At 52.7% G+C, this 18,740-nt stretch overlaps 2 protein-coding genes across 2 annotated transcripts in view; one reads left to right on the forward strand and one right to left on the reverse strand.

Annotated features, from left to right (window-relative positions):
• The window catches only part of CUNH5orf49 (chromosome unknown C5orf49 homolog), a 13,047-nt gene extending 9,103 nt beyond the window's left edge, over window positions 1-3,944 (forward strand). The window contains exon 3 of the mRNA XM_015593437.2: window positions 3,808-3,944. Coding sequence (XP_015448923.1) covers window positions 3,808-3,813 — 6 coding nt within the window. The 3' untranslated portion in view covers window positions 3,814-3,944. The remainder of the gene's footprint in view (window positions 1-3,807) is intronic.
• ADCY2 (adenylate cyclase 2) overlaps window positions 3,368-18,740 on the reverse strand; it is a 299,856-nt gene continuing 284,483 nt past the window's right edge. Inside the window, exons 23-26 of the mRNA XM_015593413.1 lie at window positions 12,155-12,248; window positions 10,330-10,334; window positions 8,480-8,620; window positions 3,368-4,164 (exon numbers count right to left, since the gene is read on the reverse strand). Of these exons, the coding sequence (XP_015448899.1) occupies window positions 4,012-4,164; window positions 8,480-8,620; window positions 10,330-10,334; window positions 12,155-12,248 (393 nt within the window). The 3' untranslated portion in view covers window positions 3,368-4,011. The remainder of the gene's footprint in view (window positions 4,165-8,479; window positions 8,621-10,329; window positions 10,335-12,154; window positions 12,249-18,740) is intronic.

An 18,740-nucleotide genomic window follows, 5' to 3' on the forward strand; every position in this document is an offset into this window, starting at 1 on the left:
CGCCTGCCGCCCGGGGGACCTCGGGCGCGGCGGTTTGCACGCGAGACCGTTTCAGAGGAGACGGTGCTGGAGCCCGGCGCTCCGCGAGCACCTGAATAAAACTGGGAGCTGCTGCCACTGCCAGCGGTCGGTGTCCTTGTGCGCAGGGCGTCCCGGGGGAGGCGCTGGGGAGCAGCGCGCCCCGGGCCTGACAGTCCCGGCTCTGCCACTCACGTTCTCCCCAGAGGTCTGGGCCGCCAGAATTTTGCACAATACAGGGGGAAGGCCCAGGATGGACAGGTGGCCTCGGTGGTGGCAGCGATACCCCCGTCACTCCCCCAGGGAGAAGCAGTCACAGGTCATGGGAAGAGACTGGACGTTAGTGTCCGACGGACTCGGGCAACACCCGGGCTTCTGGTTTCCCGCTGCTGGGCGTGGGGCAGACGCCTCACCTGGAGCCCACACTCCGTCATTGGCAAGGTGGGGGTGGGGGGCTCCAACACCTGCGGGAAGCAATGTGCCCAGGCTCGGCCAGGACACCCCCACCGCAGGGGCAGCGACTGCTGCTTCCAACAGTTTTCTTTTTAGAAGCAGATGCTTTTAGCCTAAGTTGCGGATGTTTGTGCAGATAATTGGGAACTTATTCGAGTATTAAGATACTGGCTGTATTTTTAACGAATGGATCCCGTAGAAGTCACCCTTCATCTAGGCCGATTAAACTTCCCACAGCTTAGCCGTTCGTGGGCAGGTAGTCTAATTAATTTCCACACCATTCCTCCACTGCCGGTTTCATTATTTCGATTCTCTAGGGACACATGACACTAAACTGCTAGTAATTTCAAGGCTGAGTGACTTGTAAATATTTCTTTATTGTTTTGAAAAAAAGTTTTTTTTTCATTTTCTATTTACTTCCCCAAATAGCAGTAGTATATTTGGAATGCCTTTGAGTGAATTCAACCATATTTATAATGTAATAGAAAATATATAAAGTTTTGGTTATGAAAATTTTTATAAATTACTTTTTTTGGTCTTGATCACTAAGAAAGACAAGGCCTTCCTAAGAAGTGCCTTTGTCTGAAAGAAACTGCAAGACATTAGCATCGAACTAAATTATTTTCATTTCCTTTAAGTCAGATCCTGGTCCTTAACTTTCCACTACTTTTAAAAAGCAGGACTTGAGTTGGGCAAGGTTTCAAAAGTTCTCATGGTCGTTGGGAATGAATGCATGTCCCTCGGCATCCTGACTTTTACCACCTAAAGCCAGCCCACGACTGCCCATGAATTCACCTTATCAAAGAGATACACGCACTCAAAGGACTTGTCTGGAAAGTGGCGGTGGCGGCCCTCAGGAAAAGGAACATCGCAGACATCTCTAAACAGATGTGTTGAAACCACTGCAGTTTGGGGGGACCGGACTGAGGCATTTGTCATGAGGTCGAGGGGGCTGTGAGGCGTCTCACCTCCCCGCTGGCGCAGGGTCCGTGGGTGGGTGGGCGTGAACTGCTAGACCCCTGGTTCCCAGGGCTTGCTCACAGGAATTCTGTGGTTGCCACAGCTTGAGGCGCTTGGACCAGGAGTCACACTTTCAGATTTCAGGGGACAGGCACTTTTCCATTCTAGTCGCGTCTCAGTCACCGATCACCTGGGGCCCTTTGAACAACCCCGGGACCTCTCTGCACCTCTTTCCTCATTCGTGAGATGCAGAGGGTCTCAGGCTCAGCTGCGGGGCAGAATCACCTGGAGAACGTGGCATCTAAATGGAACATGGCAGGTCCGGGTTGCGGCCCGAGAATCTGCATCTCTAACACGTTCCAGGTGAGGCCGATGCTGCTGGTTGGGGACTGCACTTTGAGAGACGCCGCGTATGCACAGACCTTTGCAGAGCAGACTGATGATGACCTTGACTGCTTTAAAAGGTCTGTTGTTTGATACGACTGGTGAGACAGCTTTGGGAAGAAAACAATTCTTCTCTCGAGTTCTTTTCACCAAATTCGGCACGTGGCGGGGGGCGCGTTTCAGAGCGCTTGGTGAATCACCCAGCTGCGGGTATCCACTCAGGGCAGGTGACATAAAGTGGCCTGGGCCGGGTGCTGCAGGCGCCGAGGGACGGAGAGCCCGCAGGCGCAGCTGCCGGTCTTGCCACAGACGATGCACGAGGCCGGTTCGGAGTCGCTGGCCCCGAGCATCCCCGCACGGGTTTGGGTAGAGGGAAGACAGACGCCCTCATGCTTTTTCTTCTTTCCGTCGCCCTTTCGGAGAATTAGGTGCATCGAGGCCGATGCTGAGTTGCATTTATAGGATCAAAAATCCTGATTGAGCGGACACTTGAAGGAGACACGCCATAGTCCCATTTCGGCCATGAAAGCCAGTTACTAGTTTCTATGAGCGCTCTGAACCGAGACGGGGCCCAGGTCCCCACGGGGCCACCATGTCAGTGCCGTGAACGTGCTCGCACGACTTGGCCCTGTGCCTGCCAGGCTGGGTCAGTCAGCAGCTCGTTTAACCGGGCCTGATGCCACTGACAACCCGCGAGGGGAAGGTCCTGAGAGAGACCGACAGACGTGTTCACAGTCGCACAGCTAGTAAAACATCAGAGTCGGCCCTCAAACTGGGGGCTCGGGCTGCAAGTCCATGCCCCCAGGGAGAGGCTGCCCCCCAACAGACAGTGGGGCCCCCTGCCTGTTACAGATGCGACCCTGAGCCAAGAAAATAAACCTGGTTTGCCCAACCAGCCCAGTACCTGTGGCTTTGCTTTAAACATTACTTTACACACTACCGTGTTCATTTTCACCCTTTGGCTAAGTATGACTTCTTTATGTGAAGAAAAATCCGAAACTTTAAAGTCGAATTTACTAGAACCAAATCCGCCAGGTCTTCCGACTTGAAGGCTCTGTGCCTTCTCTTGCCTCCTGAGACATAATGGGCAGCTTGTGGGGCTTGGCAGTTTCTCCCGGTTTGTTCAAACTGTTGATTGCTAACTGACATAGTTATTCCAAATTATCCTTCTGCGGCCTGTGTCTGACAGCTTATCAAAGGAGTATGGTAGACCACAGTCAGTGGACAGACACGGGGTGTTGCTGCTCACAGAGAACCTTTTTAATATTCAAATATTTCTCTGAAAAATGCTCTCTGGAGATGCCGGGATGAAAAGCAGACCCCTTGACACATGGGGCGTGCTTCCCTTCTTCTGCCTCGCCGATTTTTTCTGCATCGCAAACTTTGTCCTAATCTGAGTGACTCAAGGACATTTCAATCTTTGCTTCTGGAAGGCGCTTTCCGAAGCAACTGTCAACAGGAAGAATAGATGGAAAGCAAACCTGCAAACCTCTAGTCTGGAGCACACCACAGGAGAAAGAAGGAAGGGCGAGTGGATACAGACACTGTGACCCAAAGTACATGAAACTTTTAATGAATTAACCTTACAAAAGACAATGGCATCAAAACATCAGATGCGTCGGGTACAAAACTGGTCCTAGGTTGTGAGAACTAATTCCGGTGATGGATGGCTACGTGCTGCCGGCACGACACAACAGAGCAAGGTGACAAAGCCACAGGTCCCGAGGGGGCCCACGGACAGCCACTGGCGATGAGACCCTGGTGGACACAGTCGGATTCCACGTGGGCTGAGAGAATCAACTTATTCACAGACACTGTGTGTTTTAATGAGACTCAAGCTACCACATTTTCCAGAAAAGAACATGCACCAGAAGATAATATACACCCGCTAGTTTTATTGCCTTAAGAATGTGTGTTCGTTTCGCCTCCACCGTCCGTGGCGGCTCTGTGAACGTTTCTCCTCTCTCTCACACTCCTTTCTCTTGTCTTTAGGAGTAAGCACAGTGCAAGTGGCAGAGCGATCTTGGCACACGTCACACACCAAACGGAATGCCACCGGGTCACAGGAATGAGTCTGCAGAGGCTCCAGAGGACAGGACAGAGCACGCACATCAAGAAACGAGGGACAAAAGTTGCAGTCAGAAAGTGCATTGTACCTTCCTGAAAACACGGTCTTCCCACCGACACGGCGACTCTTCAGGCAGCCAGGTTGCTCTGGGACAGGGACCCAGACATCTCCGTGTTCACGAAGTACGTCTTCAGCTCCCCCTTCCCTTTCACGTTGATTATTCCTCGACACGTGCACGTGTACCCCAGGGTCTGCAGGATGAGGCTGGTCTCCTCCGTCACCTAGAAGCGCATGGAAAACGGAAAGCGTTCAGGGCGGAGAGCAACACGGCCCGTTGGAAAGGCCATTTGCCTATAAGGATGAAGAGCCCCCAAAATGTTCATGTTCTTTGATCCATCAATTCCACTCCTGAGAAATTAGTCGAAAGACTAATCCATGAGAAGAAAGAAAAAAAAAATTTAAGGTTGTCAAATTCAGTGCTGCGGTAGTGAGAACTAGAAACACCTAAAATTCAAGTCATCTCCAGGGTTAAGTGGACTATGATGCGATTGTGATCAATATCGTGGATGAGATAATGGAATAATTTCTAACTCCCACCTCCCCTAAAAAATTAAGCCTGGGTACCCACTAGGATATCCGCCATGTGAAAATTAATCACGCACTTATCAGAGACCTAGAAAAAAAAAACAAATCAAAATATGCTGGAATGGTAGGATGTTGGATGATGCTTACAAACGGTCATGAATGTCTTTTCAGGAAATAATACATAGTGAAAATAGATCTTAATAAAATTAAGAGATACCCTGAGAAGCACAGTCAGCTCCTGCAAATGGCCACATGTGTCAGGTTTAATGCATATGGATAAAATGACCTAAGGCTAATGATTCCGGACGTTGCTCTGGCCGTAATACACGCACGACATGTGGGTCAGGGAGCGTGTCCTCCTTCCTGGTTGACGTGGCTGCTCAGGGAGCGAGCCCCTCCCTTGCAGCCTGTCAACGTGACAAGACTCTTTACTTCCTGCCATTTCTCCAGGAGGCGAGGAGCCCAGCGGCCGCATCGCTTTCGGGTGCTGCTGGGTCAGAGGGCAGTGACACCTGCTGGGTAAGACAGGAGAGGCCCTGTCCTGCATGAAGCCTTGCATTGTCTCCGCTTGGGCCTGCCCTCTGGCCCCCTCGGGGGATTCCGTCTGGGGGGTGAGGCCCCAGCCCACCCGGGCCATCTGCTTGAGTGTTTAGGAGCCTCCCGCAAAAGACATTTTCTCAGGCAGAGGACGGGTGAGATGCACAGGCCTGTCTCCTAAGGTGAGAGAAGACCCGCCTATGGGTGTGCAGCCCCCAGCCATGGCCCCCTGGAGGGATCGGGTCTTGGGCGGTGGGGGAGCTGTCCCCCCAGAATCCCTGGAAATGCTGCTGCTTTGGGACCTTGCACGAAAGCAGAGGAAGAGAAGGGATTTTGTCCCACTTCATCAGAGGACATGGACATGACACCCGCACGGCCCTGGGCAACTCGGCATGTGGGTGACACGCGTGAGCCAGACAGGCTTGCGCACAATGCGGCGATGCCATGATGTGATTTTGTTTGTGGCAAGGGCCCCGGTCGGTGCTGATGAAGGGTCGGGGCAGTGGCGTTGGCCATGAGCCCTTGGGCAGATGCTTAGAGGCCCCCTGGGCAGACGCTGTCCTGGACTGGGGCAGAGTCATCAAAGCCACAGGAGGCTGTGCTTAGAGAAGCCAGCACACACCGGGGCCTCCCGCAGGTAAGGCTGAAGGGCTCCAGTAAAGATCTCAAGGGCAGGCCACGGGAAAGAGCTAGAAAGAGCACCCTGTCCTCTGCAACGTGACCCAGAGGCCAGCTGCTAGCTCGCGGTCCGAATGCAGGTCCTTGGGGGGAAGCAGGATGAAAAGGGGGACCCAGGTGCCAGACACTCATGTCCCGCCATCCCCTGACTGGCCCTTGTCCCAAGTCCCAGAGGAGGACAGGTGCAGCCCGGGCACGAAGCCAGCAGGAGAGCAGGGTCTTCGGATTCAGCAGGGTCTTCGGAAGAACACAGACGGAGTCGAGAAACTCCGATGACAAATATGTTCCCCTGATCGGAGTTCTTGGGGACAATCGGAATCGGGGTGAATCCCACAGACGTGACCGCCGACCCTCCGCCCAGAGAACAAGCATGGCCTGGCGCCCGGAGGTTAATTTTGCAATTGGCTACCTACCCGTGCTGAGCATAGCCCCCTGCCTTCCTGTGCCATGCTCTGCTGTTGCTATGGGCACGGTAGTGAGCTCCACCCCCAGGGAAGGACACCTGCCCACGCCAGCCTGCCAGCCGTGCGCTGAGTGCACACGCACGGGCTTACGGACTCACTTCGCTCCTGACCAGCAGAAACCTGTCGTTTCTCCTTCCCGGGGCTCGGGGCCCAGAGACTGTCCCGGTGGCTGCTCTGCACCAAGTCACGTGCCATTTCATGATGCCCGATGTCCTTTCAGACACACACAGACATTCGACACTGACCTGCGGGGCATTTACGAGCTCCGGGAGGGAGCGCTCTCCCTGACCGGCCTCTCTCAGACAGCTATGCCGACCCCAACCCCCTGAGGCCGCTCTCTCAGAGGGCTGGTCACAGGTACCTCCCACCTTCTGAATGTCCAGGTGTGCGGTGGGGGCACGCGTGTCCTCGGTAGGGGCCTGCCTCTCTGTCCACCCAGACAGAAGCGCCTGGGTGGTGCGGGATGGCTGGAGCGCCCCTGGGCACTAGGAGTGGCTAGGGACGCACACGTAGAGTCTCGGGAAGCCGTGGTGCCATCAGGGCGCGGCTGGGCTGGGCTGCGAGGTGGCAGACCTCTCCCAGCAAGGGCTACGAGGCGAAGGGCAGCTGGGCCATCGCCACAGGCAGTGGCCGTAGTTCGGGCCTGCAGTCCCGGGAGCTCCGTTGGGCCCCGGGGACCAGCAGGCGGGACATTTCCTCTCTCCCTCCCGACCCTTTCCTTGTTCTGTCTCCTTTCTCTTTGTCGGATGTCGCTGGCTTTTCCACAACTGGCGACTAAGAATCTGATGGGAAGAAGGCGGACGCTTTGAAGTAACGTCTCAGTTCAATAAAAGTTAACGACATGCTTTAGGAAGGACACAGACAGGGACTCGTCTTGGGTAAATGAGGTGGCGCAGTGTGAAGGGCAAGGGAGAAAGTCGAGGGTCAGTGACACGCCGGTTCTCGGGGGCCCTGGGACAGGTGCCTCCCGCAGACGTTCACAGTCTCTGAGTCTCTATCGCAGTTTTAAGGAGCGAGGCTGTGGGAGGACCTCGGCCCAGATGAGGCCCACAGAGCCGGGCTCATCGCGTTTCTGAAGGACTGAAACAGATAAAGCCTATTATTTGTGTCCAGTGATTTTCACACACATTTGCCGTTTGGCAGGAATTCATCTTGCAGACACAGCGTCGCTGGGGCGGAATGCGGAACGATTGCTCTTTGAGGGTGAGGCAGAGAGAAAGCTGGGCACAGACACACAGGCACACACACACGCATGCACACGCACACACACATCCACACGCGCACACGCACACACACGCACACATACGCGCACACACACATCCACACACACGCACACACGCACACACATCCACACACACGCGCGCGCACACACATCCACACAGGCACACACACGCGCACACACGCACACGCGCACACGCACACACACGCACACACACATCCACACACGCACACATGCACACACACATCCACACATGCACGCACACGCACACATACGTGCACACACACACATCCACACACGCACGCGCACACACACATCCACACAGGCACACACATACACACACATCCACACACGCACGCGCACACATCCACATGCACACACATCCACGCACGCACGCACACACATCCACACGCGCACACACACGCACACGCACACACATCCACACACGCACACACACGCACATGCGCATACATCCACACACGCGCACATGCGCACACCCTGCCCCTTGCTGGCTCTCGGTGCCCGGCTCGGGCCCGGCGGGCGCATGCTCGCCGCCTCCACTCATTGTCAGGGTCTCCCCAGTCTCTCCCTCGGGCGGATCCCAGTGTTTCCAGTCACTTCTACATGTCCTCGTCCCATTCCAGTCCAGTCGAGCGTGGCCATTCCGCATGTCCCGTGACCCTCCCTCCCTCTCCCCCAGCAGCTCCAGGTCCCTCGTTCCTCCTGAGGAAGGCGGGGTTACCTGTGGTTTGGGGTACACAGTCCCTCTCCCTCGTGACACCTTTTGAAAGGTGTTTGGCCAGGAGGCAGAGGGGAGGGACGGGTTTAACTCCTGCACGTCCCACTCAGCTGTCCTGCTGCCACGCTGGTCACTGTAGTCACAACTGCAGTGACCTTGATATTGTTACGCTTTTTAATTATTCTTAATAGTTAATACAGAAATAAATTCACATTCCCCCCATAAAAAAAAAATGTAAGTAAATGTCAAACTTTTTTCAAGGTTCTCTCAAGGTTATTCCTTTGTTTTAATATATTAGTATAATTACTACTGTACTCATTGACGGTTCCCAAGAGGACAGACACGACCCGTGACGGCAGAGCAGACTGAGCTACCTGTATCTTGTCCAGGACTCCGGTGCTGTCCATCCTGCTGGCCACGTTGACGGTGTTGCCCCAGATGTCATACTGTGGCTTCTGGGCGCCGATCACACCAGCGATCACGGGGCCGTGGTTCATGCCTGCGGCACAGCAGAACTGTGTCACCGAGGTCTGAACTGCTGCGCTTGTCACAAACACAGAATCTCACCAGGTCATCTAAAATCCTCATCACCAAACCCTCCCCAACCCACAGAACTCTAAAGCAAGGCAAACGATTCTTCTCATTTTATTATCTCAAAAACATTACAATGTTGGTTTGACTTCCCCCACCCCTTCTGGACCTTGATTCATTCTCGTATGTCCATTTATTTCACAATAACAAATTAATTATGCTTCAAGAACCAAACGTTATGATACAATTGTTTTTTTTTTCTTCTTTTTTTGGTAATTAGTAAACGTTTGTTGTGTACATACCAACAGGGCAGTTTGAAACCCCAAACATGGAAAAGCAGCTCATACGGGTTATAGTTTTTCTATGCTGCTATATAATCTTAGGCAGGAGATGATAATTATATTATTTTCCAACAGTTTTGTATTCCCTAGAGCCTCGTGTTTGCAGGGGATCCCAGGGCAGACCCTCGCCCCCAGGGAGCAAAGGTGACCCATGGACGGTCTCCACACAAGCTCTGGAAGGCCTGTCAGGTTTGGCTGCTTCGAGTCTTGGCTCCCATGTAGCAGCCTTAAGGCTCTGTGCCCATCAGAATGAAGACAACCCAACCTCTGGGGAATAAGCCTCCCCACAAACTGTGATTCTCCAGGGGACTCCACCAAAGGTCGCTCAGGAAATTCACGAATCATTTCTCTTCAGCCCAGCTGGCCGAGCTCTCGCCAAGGCAGGCATGTTGGTGGGTTTCTCGGATTCCTGGCGTACTTCTTCAGACAATGAGGCGCCTTGGGCCACCACGAAGGTGACAGTTGCTCTGAGTGGCCCCTCTTGGTAATTGTGATTATAAAACCGTGGTCATTACATATATACACCTAAGGGCAGGTGCACGTTGACGCCGGATGGGATACTGAGATGGCATCTGCCACCAGGCGCCAAAGCTTCAAAATTCTGATCAGCTTCTCCAGTCAGGAACAGGCAGGGGTTCATCCCCCGCCCCCAGTGCACGGGCTAGGACGAGTCCTTGTCGCAAGAGCTCAGCTCACGCACACAGACCCAGTTTTACGCAATGGCACGGAGGCGGGGCAGACATACAAAGGGAGATGTGGCCTCGATGGGTCGTTTACCTCGTTCTCACTCCCTCCCAGATCTGGGCCCCCCACCTTGCTGCAGGTGCCTAATCGCTTTGATTCTTGAGGGCGTTTCTGAGAGTTTTCATTTCCTGCTGCCGAAGTGCTTCGTGTGCTATGCCTTGTTATGGATTTCAGGCAAAGCTTCCTCTTGGCAATGGAGAGGCAGGCAGGAAACTCGGTACAAACACTGTTCCACCAAATTACATTTTCTAAGGTGGGAAAAAAACTCTCCCGTGCTTGCGGAATGCTCAATAAAACTCAACACCTCTGCCTTGGGCACCCCCAATCATTCATTCCAGCTCTGCCACACGGGGCGGAGTGCCCAGGCACCAGCTGCTGGCTGCCAGCGGGTGACCTCAGCCCCTCTACTTCAGCTTTTCTTCTGGTGGCTCTGAGTCCTGCTCGCCAGCGGCTGGGGGCGGGGAGAACCGGGGTGGTTACTGCCGGCAATGGGGCGATCTCTCCTCCAGTGCAAGCCTGTGCTCAATTTGTGGTTCCCATTAACTGACTCTACAGCTTAACATACAGAAAGGAGGTCAGGAGCGAAGTCGGCTCTTCTTATTTGCAACATCATCTTTTTTTTTTTTTTTTTGAAGGGGTGCATTATCATTCTTCTCAGTTCCTACCGTGAACAGCCACTGGAGGGTGCCATGCACCGAGGCGGAGCAGGGAAGCTGCGCCCTGGGAGAGGGCCAGGGTGTAGGGGAAAGGCAGATTCCACGGCCCAGTGAAACACTGAGCTGAGGCTTCCTTAGAAATAGAGAGGAGCTGGTATGTGGGGAGTGGATGGTTATTATTAGTTACTCAATAATCAGTGTAAAGTCAGCACTCAGCAAATACCTTCGCGGGAGACCCATTCCACTGCTCACAGTAATTTGAAAAACATTGCCCTGGTGGAGACCCAGAACACCGTGCTTGGAATATAAACATGTGACTTAGCAAGTAACTGTCCCTGCTCCCCTCACGGCGAAGGACAGCAATATTTTGGCCCGTATACGTCTGAGAATAGGAGGGTCATTCTGCCATGCGAGATTTCTTTATTGTTTTCAAAGGAGGGCAGTATGAAAGTTGGAAGAGCCCACTTTCCGAGCTGACAAAACAATAAAGCATCTCCAGGGTCAAAGGGACGACTCCTCGTTCGACGTGGTCGGCAGGTGACAGGGCAGCCTCCTGCCCACCTGGACCCCCTCATCTTTGTATACGGCGCGGCCCAGCTACAGGTCCTCATGCAAGGAGGGGAGAAGGTATAAAGAAACCCGTGTCCAGACGCCGACAATGCGGTGGACATACGGAGAGGAGAATCCCATTTGCTCAAGAGACGCAAAGGACGAAAATAGCTCTAAACATCGGGGTTTTGGAAAAAGCTGGAATCGGCGTCTAAGAGAAGCGAAAAGCCACTCAGGTGGGGTTCGTCGAACTGCTCATCTGTGAAGACGCGACGTGTGTCGCCAGGAGAAACGGAGTGGTCAGAGAGGCTCTGACAGCTGTGAACGGCCGCAGGCGACTGTGCCAACGTCACGGGCAGCCGAGGGCTAACCTGCCGGCTGCGGACACGCTTTTTCTTTTTTTTTTTGGAGAAACGTTTGTAAAAGGGGAGTCATCACGAAACATGCTAAAGAACCAACTCAAAGTAAGGAAGGTACCGATTAGAATTTTTTTTGCCAAGAAAGTCGGATTTTCCTTTTACGTTTGAACATTCGACCCGAAAGGCCGTAGCCATTTCCGAACCGCGGGCGCGCGTCTGCCAGCCTGGCATTCTCGCAGGTCGTGACCCAGGAGCGTGTGACTCTGCCGACAATTCTAAGATGCATCTAAAAATATATATATTTTTTTACTGTGTCACTTCTCTGAAGTCCGGATGCATCGTCTAGGCAGGTCTACTGGTAGCACTCCATGAAATAACGGAGTGGCTCACAGTCAGGGGCTTCTGGAAGCGACACAGGGAGGCTGAGGCTGGGCATGTCACGGCTTATCCCTGGCTGAAGGGACAGGGGCGCTGGGACTAAAATCCAGCCTACGGTCCACTTGCTATATATATGTGTAGATAGATATAGATATAGATATAGATATAGATAGATAGATATATAGATCTATATCTAAATCTATATATCTATATATCTATCTATATATATATATCTATTTATGTATCTATCTATATATCTATATATCTATCTATGTATATCTAGATATAGAGATATATACTAGTTTCTTCTCTGTACCTCATCCCAATGACAGTTTCTCTTAGATAGCTGGATGTCTAGGGCACTACTCCATGTGGTTAAGTATCCTCAACACTGAATGCATGATTTCAGAATGTTTTTCCTCTTTCTCCTGTCAAAGATAAACATAGCCAGACACTAAAGTTGTAAGGACAGATTTCAACCAGTAATATACTATTGCAATGCTTGTTGATGGCGGTCAGCTTGGCCCCCAGCGCGAAGGCGAACTCCACCATGGTGCCGATGTGCAGGTACTGGCGCTCGGGCTCCTGAGGGGACAGACACAGCCAGCGCGGCGGCGCTCAGAGCGGCCGGCCAGGACCCCTCCCTCCGGCCCCGCACCCGGCTCCGCTCCCAGGGGACGCTTGCCGCGGCGACCCGACAGCGGCGAGAATCAGTCTCAGCTCGAGAATTCATTTCATTTCTGTGGCTGAGGACAGTGAACACCAGACGACACCGGGTGCGGCCGACGCCGTCCTAACCCAGAAATCGCCACTAGGAGGCTCCTTAGGGGAGGGTCTGGCTGCCGCTTCCCCTTGGCCCCTCACACCCAGTCTTCCCCTTCTCTGGGGGGCCCTGGCTGGGGAGGCCGACCTGCAGGCAGGGCCCCTTCCGTGTCCCCTGGTTTCCCGCTGGACGACCAATGGGAGGGCCAGGGAAAGGGGGGGTAGTGAAGAGAGGCTGGGGGTTCATTCTTCCTCTTTGCCACCCCACACCTGCTACAGCCCCGCCCCCCCCAAAGACACCACTCCCTCCTTATAGCATTTGGGGGATGGCGTATTATGGGCTGACGTATGTCCCCTCGAACTCATGTTGACGTCCTAACCCCCCAGTACTGTATTTGGAGAAAGGGTCTTTAAAGAGGTGATAAAGATTAAAATAGGTCATTAGTATGACTAGTCCAGCAGGACAGGTGTCCTTATGTGAAAAGGAAATGAGGCCACAGATAGAGCAGGGAAAAGACCACGCGAAGACTTAGGGAGGTGAAGGCCAGCTGCAAGCCGGGGGGCGACCGGCCCAGGCCAGCTGCAAGCCGGGGGGCGACCAGCCCAGAAGCGGCCAGCCCTGCCGGAACGCTGACCGGGGATTTCTGGCCTCCGGGACTGTGAGAAAAAGAAACGGCTGTGGTTTAAGTCACCCGTCTGAGTCACTACGGCGGCCCTGGCAGACCAGCACAGGAGATCACAAGCTCCCGCCTCTACCACCCCTAGTCCCTGAGTGGTTTATCATCCTTGGGGAAATAGTTTTCACACATACGAAGCTGAAAAGAAAGTCTAGGGTTTCCTATGCGGACGAGTAGAAATTTCTATTTCTATTTCCTCTTAATTTTTGTTTACTCTTCCTGTTACTAATTTACATTTACCATTAATTTGTAATATCTATTATATTTACATTTACTTCTGAAGATTGTCTTTTCAAAACGTCTACTTTTGGTTCTATTTTAAAAATAGAGTCTTTATTAATATAGGTCTACGATTCATAAAGTGCTTTAATTCACATGTCCTGAAGGTTCCTGCTGCCCCGATATGGAGTCATTGGAGGCACCGAGAGAGTCCGAGCGCCGCTTCCGGTCAGCCTGCCTGCTGGGACGCAGCGGGACGGACGTCCACCTAAGCCCTGAAACCAACACGGCCTCTGGCCCCAGAGTCTGTCTTCTTCACTGGTCTGTGAATGCCACAAGGGCTGAGACTGTGGCCTAGTAATCTGTGTCTCCTGCTAGGACAGAGTGTCCGGTGCCGGAGAAGTGCCGACACGTGCCAGGCAGCAAGAGGAAATGTCTAGAAGGGGCAGAGAGAATCGTCCGCTTCGGCGGAAGGTCAAAGCCAGGGATGCTCGTCTGGGGAGCATCAGCCAGGAGGGATTACGTATGAATCCGATTAAATGGGCGATGGCTCCAAGGGAAGAAAAGGAAACGGAACATCTTTGGAGGAGGCCGGGGGCGGGGGGCGGAGGCGCCCTCGGCTGGGACGGGCACCTGGAAGGGCCACCGGAAATGCTTGAGAGAAGAGTAGGAGAAACAGAGCATGGGGCATCGAGGGTGTGCCACACCAAAACTTCTGGGACAAGTGTTTCCTTGGGTGTCTAATCTTGGGGACATTCAAGGAGAAGGCACCTCGTGACCATCAAGGAGCATCCTGTATGGGGGCGAAGATAAAACCCAAGTCTGAGGGCTTCAGTCGGGACGAGTGAGAAGGAAAACGGAGACAGTGAACACAACCCGCTTATACGAGATGATGGGGAGGCGGAGCAAACCGAGCTAGCGGCTAAGGAAGAAGGAAAGAGACGCCAGGATCATTTGATGAATCCGCACAGCATTTTAATCGCACGGGCGGAGGGTGAACGCTGGAGCAGGCGTGGTGGTTCTGTGCTCTGGGGGCGTCCTGTGCACGGAGGGTGCTGAGCAGCACCCTGGCCTCCACCCACCAGGTGCCAGCAGCAGCTCACCTTCAAGATGTGACAACCAGCAATGTCTCTGGGCATCGCCAGCTGTCCCCTGGGGGCGAAACTGCTCCCAGAACAGACCATTGCACGAAATAAAATAAACGTGACTAGAGAGGAGGGATGACATTTCTGGTTCAGACAGGAAAAGGTTTTCCTTTCCTCAGGTGAACCGTATCGATCTACGCAAAGACGGATGGACTAGTGCAACTCGAAATCGTGGGAGAAAAACCAAATAATTAAAAAAAAAAAAAAAAAAAAAGTGGAACCACAAAGCAGACCGCCTGCTAGCTTTGGTGCAAATGCAGAGTCATTTCTTAAGGACAGTTCTGCTTTTTGGTCAGAGCCCGCTCGTGGTTCTTGTCTCATGACTAAGAAAAGATGATTTGGAGGTTCATGCAGTCAGTCGGAAAACATCTTGCTTCTTAACGGAGGACAAACGACAGGCAGAATCCTGTGCAGTGGGAATTAACACTGTCCTAGCAAGGACAGATTGGCCGTGGGAGATGGTTTGCTTTCTACTGAACCGAGGGCAGCAAACCAGCTTCACTCCCTGATAAATCGTCTGACCTGTTTTCCTGCGGTGGGGCTTAAACCGGAGGCTTTACGTGATCTCAGTAATAAATGAAGAGATTGCGTTCTGGGAGCGGGGTTTAAATCCGGCATCCACTCATTTGGGCTTAGTAACCCCTAGAAAAAAATTGTGCTCAGTCTCCAGAAGAGCTCAATTCCTTTCAAAAAGTCCCCATAACTGAGCTTTTGATAAATATTTGATGGCGGTATGAAGCAGCACTTTCTCCTGTGATCCAAAGAATATCAGTTAAATATCTCCACACATGTAACTGACTTCCAGCCCACGACGAGACGACACGTTTGGTTTTCTGGAACGCATTTTGCAAGCTGTTTTGTTTCAGAAGTTGCACCAGCAAGGAACGCTGCTTAATGTAAACGCCTGTTTACGGAGCTTATCTTATGACTCAAGGCACCGTTTGGTGACGACCACGGTAAATTTTTAGACTAAAATGAACGCGTGCCGCTTCTCCCATTTTCTCGTTCCTTCTTCCCCTCCCTGCATCCATCACCTCGTCACTGAGCACCCTCTCTGTTGGCATCCGTCTGACTCTGACAATTTAGAGCCGCTGTCTAGGGAGCACCTTGCTCTCCACCTGAGACTCCTGAGGGTCATCTGATCAGACCTCACAGTGCTCCGAAGGACACCAGCCCTCTCCAAGGTGAGCTGATGACCCACAGCACAAAGATCAGCCCTGAGAGGTGGCTCAGAACACCTGAGATTCAGGTACCTCTTGGAGAACAGCTCCAGGACTCACGATTTCCCAGTGTTTACCGAGACTCAGGCACGGAATAACATTTCTGGAAAACGGCCCCATGGCTACACCCTCCATGGATCCTTCTAGATTCACTCGGCCTGGGTTAAATTGGACTCTCGCTGTTCTCCGCTTGATCTCACTGTACAGAGAACATATTTTATTAAAATGCCCATTAAGGGATGTCTAGCAAACATTCCGCCCCCGACATTTTGAACCGTTTCCACAGGGAGGTTAACTAGGACACTGCCCACTATGATAGACCCGTCGTCATGGTTACGAGGGCCTCCGTTAGCACTTGGGGCAGGGCGCGGGGCAGCATCCCACTCCGACCCGACTGGGCCTGGTTCTCAAAGATATGGATGAGTGAGTGATGCGAGCTCGACGTGTGCACAGCGAAACGCTGTGCCGTGCTGGCTGCCGGACACTCGGGACACTTAACAGCAAGAGTGGCGGCTCGCAGCCACGTAAGTTTGTTTTTAACTCCCACCGTGACTCCCCTGAAGGAGTTCCTCTCTCATGCCCGGGTCCAGACGGGAAAGGAGACTCCAGAGAGGTCAGTGCCTCGCGGAAGGGGCACGACCGGGTTCTGCAGCCAGCCCGTCCCACCCCAGGGTCCCGCCTCTGCCCTGTGTGGGCGTCTGGAACACGATGTGGACCTCGCCAGAGCACACCAGAGCATGCACAAACACAGGCACACGGTCAGGCTGGCCAGAGCACGCCAAGTCTCTGGAGAAGCCGCTTCCGTGCTCCCGCAGATGACTTGTCCTCAGGAACGAAGATCGGGCTGATAATCCACAATTTTTAAGAGAAGCTGGAAGTAATAGCTTTTCAGCAAAATGTCTTTTCTTTCTAAAAATACTCTACAAGTCGAGAGCAACCTACCTATGACCGCGAGTGTGCTGTCGTGACCTGAAGTCTAAAGGTGACGACAAGGAACGAGCGGGGGCTGCAAGCGTGGGGCTCGGGAGGGCCCGAGGTGGCGACAGCAAGCAAAGCACCACCGAGGGGCGCGGTCCGGTTTCTCCCCGTCCCTGCCTCCTGACTCCCATCTGCCGACTGTCACAGGGCCTGGGGGCACGGAATCCTGAGAGCCGGCCTAGAACGCGAGCCCATTCTCAACTTACTATCTCATTTCTTGGCAAATGCCCACCTTCTCTTACCAGTGATAGTTGGTTGTTACACATAATGCAACCAACTGTTGAGTCGCATTATCTTTAAGTTTAAATCCGAACAGATGGTTTCATTTAAAGAACTACAAGTAATGGCAAACAAAGGCAGGAAAGAAGCCCTGCTCTGGCTAGGTGCTCACAGGCTACTACGCACTTATTTTCTCCGCGGATATGTGTGCTGCTAATGTAAGTAGGAGATGCTGAGTGATTACAAAGGAAAGCTAAATTTCGAAAGGCTTTTATCCAGATAACTTTGCCTCTTTTGGATTTAAGAAAAACACGTTAATCCTTGAGAAACCCAACATATTTTGCAAATTGAATGTCGTTTGTCGCCCAACTAAATATTTGGCTAAGCGATGAACAGAAAGACTTTCATTTATAAAAAATAAGTCAAAAGTTTTTCGCTTATCACTAGAGAAACAAGTAGGTAGGTTATGAAATGCAAAAGTGATATTCATTTCTTATAAAAATAACTAATATCCACATTAAGATTTATCGAGCATGTTATTTCCCTTTCTAATCAAACACAACGAACGTTCCTTTCGGAAGACTTCTACTGCGCTTCCAAATATTTCTAGGATGACCTTAACGAGATTCTAATTAAGTGCTCAAAGCAAAAGTAGCTCACATTGAGGAAAAACTCCTTGCATGGCTATGATGACATAGCATGTCATTTACGCCCCGAGTCGCTTATACCCGGGCTATCGGAGAGGGCAAGGGACCGATACACAGGACGGTGTACAAACCTCCGCTGTATTATTATCGCGATCGGCATTGCTATCACCACTTTGCCCGCGGAGTGTGGGAAGTGCTTTGCATATGAACGTGACCTTCCCAACTATGATCATCGTTTTATATATAAGGGCACTGAAGTCCCACAGCTGAGCCATTACAGTACGTCGCACGAGGACGTTAGGCTCTTCCCAAAGGGAGACAGTCATTCGGTAACGATGGTGGCTGGAGAGAAGGCAGGAAGCAGCTCAGGGGGAGGGAGGCGGCAAACTGTGAAGTGGGCAGAAGGGGCAGGGGACCTGCGGAAGGCCAGCAAGGAGCTCGGAGGACAGCCCCGGGCTGCTGCTCTGCTCTGCCCCTGCCCCTTCTCTCCAAGACCTTGGGCGAGTTACGCCACGGGCCTGCCTCCGTTTCTGCATCTGTAAAATGCTCCCGGGAGGAGGGGGTCTCCTAGGCTTGTTAACATGTCAGGGAGAAAGAAGGAGGGGGACCGGACTGGGGGCAGCAGCTTTGTAAAACGGAGGGAAGGAAATGAGACGCTTCGCGATGGGGCGGGCACACGCGCAATCCCTCCGTGAACGAAGGTTTGCGATCTGTGAACGGCCCCCTGCTTCGCCCGGCCGAGGGGTCCTCCCATAAGCTAAGGTCTGGAGTGAGTGTGATCAGGTCGAGGGCCCTAAGTGGCCACAAGAGGACATCAGCTGGAGAGGCCGAGGATCAGGGCTGGGCGCAGGGCGAGGAGAGGGGGGCCCGCTCTTTGGGTGCACGACTCAAGGGGGTGCCCGAAGCTCAACAGTCATGAGAAATAATAAATTCCCTAATGTAAAGTCTTAGAAAGTCAGGATGAGCTAAAATACCGAAATTATAAATGAAGACTTCAGGGCTGCAGACTGAACCGTGTTCCCTGAATGTCACGTCTCGAAGCCCTGACCCTCTCCTCTCGCGATCTCTCTCTTCCCCTGGGCCACGCGTGGACAGAGGGAGAAGGTGGCCATCTACAAGCCAGGAGCAGAGCTCCCGCCACCAACCGTGCCCCATGGGACCGTGATCTGGGACCACACAGCTCCAGACTGTGAGAAGATAAATTCCTGCT

This window comes from Pteropus alecto, unplaced genomic scaffold (genome assembly GCF_000325575.1).
Source record: "Pteropus alecto unplaced genomic scaffold, ASM32557v1 scaffold137, whole genome shotgun sequence".
NCBI lineage: Eukaryota > Metazoa > Chordata > Mammalia > Chiroptera > Pteropodidae > Pteropus > Pteropus alecto.